The sequence below is a fragment of the Piliocolobus tephrosceles genome, chromosome Y (assembly GCF_002776525.5).
Source record: "Piliocolobus tephrosceles isolate RC106 chromosome Y, ASM277652v3, whole genome shotgun sequence".
Classification (NCBI taxonomy): Eukaryota; Metazoa; Chordata; class Mammalia; order Primates; family Cercopithecidae; genus Piliocolobus; species Piliocolobus tephrosceles.
Genome location: NC_045456.1, coordinates 26,426,241 through 26,433,544, shown reverse-complemented (window position 1 = coordinate 26,433,544; position 7,304 = coordinate 26,426,241). Strand labels below are relative to the sequence as shown.

At 65.2% G+C, this 7,304-nt stretch overlaps 1 protein-coding gene across 1 annotated transcript in view; it reads left to right on the top strand.

The window, feature by feature from the left end:
• LOC113223920 (serine/threonine-protein phosphatase 2A regulatory subunit B'' subunit beta-like) overlaps positions 1 to 7,212 on the top strand; it is a 9,157-nt gene extending 1,945 nt beyond the window's left edge. The window contains exons 5-11 of the mRNA XM_031934990.1: positions 86 to 242; positions 1,972 to 2,020; positions 2,485 to 2,574; positions 2,994 to 3,169; positions 4,177 to 4,295; positions 4,362 to 4,468; positions 6,921 to 7,212. Of these exons, the coding sequence (XP_031790850.1) occupies positions 86 to 242; positions 1,972 to 2,020; positions 2,485 to 2,574; positions 2,994 to 3,169; positions 4,177 to 4,295; positions 4,362 to 4,468; positions 6,921 to 7,071 (849 nt within the window). The 3' untranslated portion in view covers positions 7,072 to 7,212. The remainder of the gene's footprint in view (positions 1 to 85; positions 243 to 1,971; positions 2,021 to 2,484; positions 2,575 to 2,993; positions 3,170 to 4,176; positions 4,296 to 4,361; positions 4,469 to 6,920) is intronic.
• Positions 7,213 to 7,304: the final 92 nt, after the last annotated feature.

The following is a 7,304-nucleotide window of genomic DNA, read 5'->3' as shown; positions in this document are numbered from 1 at the left end:
GCCCCCGCCCGCCCGCAGCCACCCGGACTTAGGGGCGAGGTCCCCCCAGAGGCCCCGCGCTGAGGCCGCCTGGGTCCTTTGGCAGAACGTGGCGCTGCTGGAGGAGGAGGCGGACATCAACCAGCTCACCGAATTCTTCTCCTACGAGCACTTCTATGTCATCTACTGCAAGTTCTGGGAGCTGGACACGGACCACGACCTGCTCATCGACGCCCACGACCTGGCGCGGCACAATGACCACGGTGCGCAGGGCAGAGGGGCGGGCGGGGCGCGGGGACACCGAGCAGACCCTTCTTCTCCCAGGGCCTCCCGGGTCTGCAGCGGCCTCTCCTTCCCCACTCCGCGCTCCTGTCTGGGTCCCCGCGTGCGCCTCTGCACCAGGCCTCCGCCCCGGGCGTCTACAGGGTCAGTGTGGGCCGCCGGTCCTGAGGGCCTGCAACCCTGCGGGCTTTATTAACACCCGGGCAAGGGCATGGAGACCAGACGCCTTAGCTCAGGAGCTCCGCCTTCCAGCCCCCAAGGCCGGGAGCAGTTTCCATCGAATCCCGGGCTGGGTGGAGCGCAGGCTTAGAGGTCGGTCGGATACCTCCGCGGGAGGCGGTGCCTCCCAGGTGCCCTCACCCAGCGCCTCTGAGAGTCGTCCAGCCTTCCAGGGACTAGAACCTGCCTGTGGGGCTGGAGTTATTATTATTTTTTTTGTTTTGTTTTTTTGTTTTTTGAGACGGAGTCTTGCTCTGTCGCCCAGGCTGGAGTGCAGTGGCCGGATCTCAGCTCACTGCAAGCTCCGCCTCCCGGGTTCACGCCATTCTCCTGCCTCAGCCTCCCGAGTAGCTGGGACTACAGGCGCCCGCCACCTCGCCCGGCTAGTTTTTTGTTTTTGTTTTTTTTTTTTAGTGGAGACGGGGTTTCACTGTGTTAGCCAGGATGGTCTCGATCTCCTGACCTCGTGATCCGCCCGCCTCGGCCTCCCAAAGTGCTGGGATGACAGGCTTGAGCCACCGCGCCCCGCCGGGGCTGGAGTTCTCTAAAGGATTCCTTGAAGTGTACTTTTCCCCCCAAAAAAGCCACATGACCAAGAGTATTTCCAAGTCACGGTGGCATCTGTTGCGCGCGGTCAACTCTCAGGCCTGGTTCCCAGAATGTGAGCTCCATCCGTGCGCGTCTCCCGGGGCTGGTCCTGGGCCACGTGGCCGCAGTAGACCCCCGTCCTGCGTGCGTGGGACGCGCCCCTGAGCTGACGTAGCGTTCCCTGGTTTCTCCTGTACCCGGTTCAGGGAGCCACCTGCGCCCTGGACCCCATAAGTAGCCATGAGAAGAGCACAGCGCTCGGCAGAGCCGCCCTTGTGGCCCGAGCCAGCGCCTCACCGCGGGGAATCCGCCCCGAACCAGGCGTTCGCTGTCCCCGTGAACCCCGAGCGCGGCCCCGGCTTTCCCTGTTCCTCTGGTGCCCACTCTGGGTCTCAGGGCAGGACGGGCTGTGCGGCCGGGCGATGGCAGGTGCGCCCGGGCTGGGCTGTTTCTCACTCAGGGCGGTCTGAAGCGGGGGCATGTTGGCCCCGTGCGTGCCGGGGACACGGGGGACCGCAGGGATGGCCGCCCAGGCTGCGGGACCTCGTGGGCCGGAGCTGACGGCGCCGGTGCCTTCGCTCTTGCCTCTTGTTAGCGGAGTTGGGGCTGAAACGTGTTAGTTTTCGGGATTGCACCGGAGGCCTCACTCTGCCTCTGGAAGCAGAACCTTGGAGGCCCGAATGTTCTGCCCGTTAAAGTCGGGTTTGGAACCACGCTCAGCTTCGTGCTCCGCTGGTCCGCTGCAAGGGCAGCTGTGGCTGCACCCGGGAGGGGCCTGTGCAGGGGCCCCGGGGCCGCCTGTGTTCATTTCGGTCCTTACCCCATCCGGGCTCGGCTCTGGGGGGTCGTGACATGGGGGCCGAGGCGCGCTGCGGGCTGCCCATCAACCCCCTTCTTTTCCAGCCATTTCTACCAAGATGATCGACAGGATCTTCTCCGGAGCAGTCACGCGGTAGGTGCAGCTCAGGCCCCACGAGGACCCGGCTCCTCCTTGCCTGACATGAGCTTGTCGAGTTCCCACAGCGAGTGGCCGTCACCCCGGGCCCTGAGGAGGGGGACGCGTGTCTCTGTCACCTGAATCCCTAGTGGGGGGCACGAGACTCTGTCGTGTGAGGTCTGAGGAAGGGGGCGGCCTGTGCCCCAGGTCAGGGGTTCTTGTCCGGCACTGGGCCTGAGCGAGCCCCGAGAAGGGGACGTTGCCGGCATCCAGGCCATGGCGGTGGTGCAGGTGCACTCCTGACCCCACCTGGATCTCGGGAACGCTCTCTGGCCAGCTGGCCTCCACCTCCTCCCTGGAGGGGCAGGAGGAGGGCTGGGCCCCGGGGTCCCTCTCACCCCGTCATGGGCAGGGGCTCCGTACCTTGGAAGCTCTCCCTGACACGCGTCTGCGTCTCTCCATCCTGGCCTGGGATCTAGAGGCAGAAAAGTGCAGAAGGAAGGGAAGATCAGCTACGCCGACTTTGTCTGGTTTTTGATCTCTGAGGAAGACAAAAAAACGCCGACCAGGTGGGTTCCTGCCGCGGTGTGTGGGTGTTCTGGTGGAGGACCGGGAGCCGTCCGTGTGACGTGACGTGTGTCCCCAGGCGGATGCCTGCATGTGTGGGAGGGGTGCCACAGGGCACGGGCGGATACGTGCACGCCTGGTGGGGGGCCGCAGGGGACGGGATCATGCATGCATACCTGGCAGAGGGGCCGCAGGGGACACGCGGATACGTGCACGGCCGGTGGGGTGCCACAGGGCACGGGCGGATACGTGCACGGCCGGTGGGGGGCCGCAGGAGACAGGCCGATACGTGCACGCCCGGCAGAGGGGCCGCAGGGCACAAGCAGCTGCGTGCGCGCCTGGTTGGGAGGCTGCCCCGGGGGCTGCAGGGCACGAGCTGGGAGGGCCCGGGCGGGGGCTGACAGAGCGCACCGTGCCACAGCATCGAGTACTGGTTCCGCTGCATGGACCTCGACGGGGACGGCGCCCTGTCCATGTTCGAGCTGGAGTACTTCTACGAGGAGCAGTGCCGAAGACTGGACAGCATGGCCGTCGAGGCCCTGCCCTTCCAGGACTGCCTGTGCCAGATGCTGGACCTGGTCAAGCCGAGGACCGAAGGTGACGCCCCGTGCGGGCGCGGCCCAGGGAGAGGGGACGGACGGGCGAGAGGACGGCCCAGGGTGAGGGGACGGGTGGGGAGGAAATGGCCCAGGGTGAGGGGACGTCCCCCTATAAGGCGCCGTCGCTGCTGGAGGCGACCCTGGGAAAGGCCACCCCTACTCTGAGTTTGTGACGAGGGCAGCACCGCAGGTGTCCAGTCTCACGGCGCAAGAACCTCCTACTCGGGAGGCGGTCACCCCCGAGGGTGGCCTGGAGAACCCGGGCCGGGCTCACTGGGGACGTCGCACCGGCTGAAGGACCGGTAGCCGCGTTTGTGCTGATGGCACACAGGGTGGTCCAACCCTGTCACCCCTCTGTCTCCTCGGCACTCACCCCGGCTCCCTCCCCCACCCCCCCTTGCTCCTCCCCTCACCCCTGTTCCCTGCCACCCTTCGTCCTCGCCGGGAGGTCCTGAGTAGGAGGTTCTTGCAGGGTGAGACTGGACACCGCCGTGCTGGCCCTCGTCACAAACTCAGAGTAGGAGTGGCCTTTCCCAGGGGAGCATCTGCGGCACCTGGCTTCCTTCTGCATCTGAGGCTCCAGCTCTGGGACTTTCACTTTGGAAATGGCTCTGAGGCCCGGGCACCACCCTGCAGCCGTCCCTCTCCCTGGCTGGGGCCCTCCTGGGGCTCAGTGTCCCGGGGACACCCTCTGGCCCCTCCCTGCATGGGGAGCTCTGGGCTCTGTCATTTCACATCCAGGGGCGCCTCCCAGCACCTGCACCACGTCCCAGTCCCTGCGTCGCTGGGGCACAGGTGGCCCCAAGCCGCCTCCGCACCCCGGCCTCCCACACCTCAGCCCCCACCCAGATCCACGCGTGTGTCCGCCTGTCCCATCAGACCCGTGGCGGGAGAGCCCGGAGTCTCGGGCCGCGTCCTTAAGCACGTGTGACCGATGCACGCAGCCCACACCCGGGCCCGAAGCTGAGGCCGGGCTCACGCCTTGGACACGTCCCCTCCCCGCAGGGAAGATCACGCTGCAGGACCTGAAGCGCTGCAAGCTGGCCAGCGTCTTCTTCGACACCTTCTTCAACATCGAGAAGTACCTGGACCACGAGCAGAAGGAGCAGATCTCCGTGCTCAGGGTGAGTGCGGGGGTGCGCGGGCGGGGCCGCCCCGGGCTGGGGGTGTGACGCGTGCGCTTCCCCCAGGACAGTGACAGCAGCGGCCCCGAGCTCTCGGACTGGGAGAAGTACGCGGCGGAGGAGTACGACATCCTGGTGGCCGAGGAGACGGCGGGGGAGCCCTGGGAGGACGGGTGAGCGCGTGTGGCCGGGGTACGCGGGGGGGTGCGGGGGAGGGGGAGGGGGCGCGGGGCACAGTGAGGGGGTGCGGGGGACAGTGAGGGGGGGTACGGGGATGCAGGGTGGGACCCGGTCACTGCCCCCCGCGCCCCACCGCCCCCCGCGCCCCACCGCCTGAGGTGGTGTAAACGGTACTTTTAAGATCCCCGGACGCTGCTGGGTGACGGCTGGCTGGGGGTCGGGGCAGACCACGCCCAGCTTGAGTGAGCTTTGTGGGTCCTGGTGTCCAGTCCCGTGGGCGTCTCGCCTCACCCAGCGGTCAGCGCACTCACTGACGGGGCGCTCTGGCCTCTTCCTGTTCGGGGAGGTTTCCCCACCTGGGGCTGAGTGTCTCAGATGCTCTCGCTCCGTGTTCCTCTGTCTGTCTGTCCATACGGTAAATTATACCGAGGCACCTTCAGCCAGCCCCGTATCCCCAGCATAGATCTTAGTCATGTTACCCTTGTATAGGATTGGATTCTCTTTGCAAAGTTTATCTGTAGTAGTTTATTATTTTTTTTGAGACAGGGTCTTGCTCTGTCCCTGAGGCAAGGGCAGTGGTGTCATCACAGCTCACTGCAGCCTCAGCCTCAGCCTCCTGGGCTCAAGCGATCCTCCACCCTCGGCCTCCTGAGCACCTCAGACTACAGCAGTGTCTGCTCACGCCCAGCTAATTACTACGGAGGTGTCCCCCCCCCCCGCCCGTTCTCCGCCGGGGTGCCCCCCCTCCCGCCCGGCTACCGGTCGTGGGGGTGGAACCCCCACCACGTCCGGCTAATTACTACAGGACTGTCCCCCAGCGCCCGGCTAAGTTTTTGTTTTCCTAGAGACAGAGTCTCGCTATGTTGCCTGGGCTGGTCTCAAACTCCTGACCTTGGGCGATCCTCCCGCCTCGGACCCCCCCCACAGCGCTGGGATCGCAGGCGTGAGCCACCGCGCCCGGCCCGTGGCTTTTTTTGGGATATCTCGGTCTGGCTTGGGTGTCAGGGTAATGCTGGCTCATGGAATGGGGGGCAGTATCCTCTCCCCTTAGTTTCTGGAAGAGTTTGTATACAGGACGTGTGGCATATGGCAGACAGGGAAGTTCTGGGGCGTGGGGACCCCGAGGTGGGCGTCCAGGTCAGAGCCACGGTGCGGACAACTGACCACCGGGGGACGGACGCCCAGGACAGACGGCCCAGGGTGGGCCGCAAGGGCCCTGGGCTGCTTGGCGGGAACCGGACGGGGCGGCTGGAGGGGGAGCCGGGGTTAAGATGCGCCTCCATGGAACCCCAGTCGGGAACCAGAAAGTAATTTGAGCTGCACCAAAATGAAGACGCCAGACTGCGGTGTCGATGGCCCGCATGGAAAACAGAACAAAGACCGCAGAGAGACCCAGTGGTACTTGTGGTTCCTGGAGGAGAAGGAACCTCATGGTCCCCTGGCCTCGCTGATCACACAGAAAAAGACAAATCCGTGTCAGGAACGGAAGAGAAGCTATCACTAGGATCCCGCAGCTGCGAAAGTCACAAGCAGGAAATTAGTATCAACAGTAACTCACGCATGTGAAGGGACCAGTGTCTGAAACTCACAAACCAGCAAAGCTCACTCCAGGCTGGGCCGGGGCTCACGCCTGTCATTCAAGCACGGTGCAGGTGCCGGCCGGGGCGGGCAGAACCCTTGAGCTCAGGTTCAAGACCAGCCTGAGCAACGGCGAAACCCCATCTGTACAAAAACAATGTAAAAATTAGCCGGGGTGTGGTGGCAGGTGCCTGTAATGCCAGCTACTCGGGGGGCTGAGGTGTGAGGATCCCTTAAGCCCGGGAGGTGGAGACTGAGGCGAGCTGAGAGCGGGTCACTGCACTCTGGCCAGCGTGGCGGAGCCAGACCCTGTGTCCAAAAAACTCAACAACAAAGATGACTTCAGCCAGTTACTGAGGTGGTCACTGAATTTTAGGGAGAAACCTCTCCCAAAGCTGCCGTCCCCACGGCTTCCCTGGCCAGTTCCACCAAATACGTCCACGCAATTCGGGAAAACGCCGACTTACAGGTCTGGGGGGAGGAGGGCAGGAGGAGACGGAGACGCGTGGTATGCTGATGCTGGTAATGGCTTCGCGGATACAGATGACGCTTTGGGGAAAGGGGCAGCCCCGCGGTGCCTCTGTCAGGGCGGACGCCGTGCGCACCTCACGCCTGGGGCTCCCACCCGTCCTGGCGCGTTTCCACCTGCGCCGCAGGCCACTCCCCCGGGAGCCTTCGTGGAGCCGCCGGCTTCTCAGCCGGGAGCGTGGTGCCGGCTCAGCGGCCGCAGCTCAGGGTGGGCTCAGGGGACGTTCTTGTGCTGGAGGCTGGTCCCCGGGCGGCCTGCATTTCCCGGAAACCAGGGCGCTGGCCCCGGGGCCTGGCTCTGCGCCGCCGGCCCCGCCTTCACCATCCCCGTCGTTGCAGGTTCGAGGCCGAGCTCAGCCCTGTGGAGCAGAAGCTGAGTGCCCTGCGGTCCCCGCTGGCCCAGAGGCCCTTCTTCGAGGCGCCCGCGCCCCTGGGCGCCGTGGACCTGTACGAGTACGCGCGCGGGGACGAGGACCTGGAGCCGCTGTGAGGCCGCCCGGGGACCCCACCGCGTCCCCTCTGCACCTGCCACGGCCACCGCCGGGACAGCGCGGCTTGTGTAGAAACTCTTGTCTTTTGGGGAAAGTGAGTGCGTTTGTATGGAAAGTTAAATTTTTATTTATTCACAGAAGCCTGTGGTGTGAATTGCCGCCGTGGGTTCGCGGCTGGACCTGCCTGGAGCTCTGACGCCTGGTGGGCCCGCCCCGGGGACACGCGAGGGCC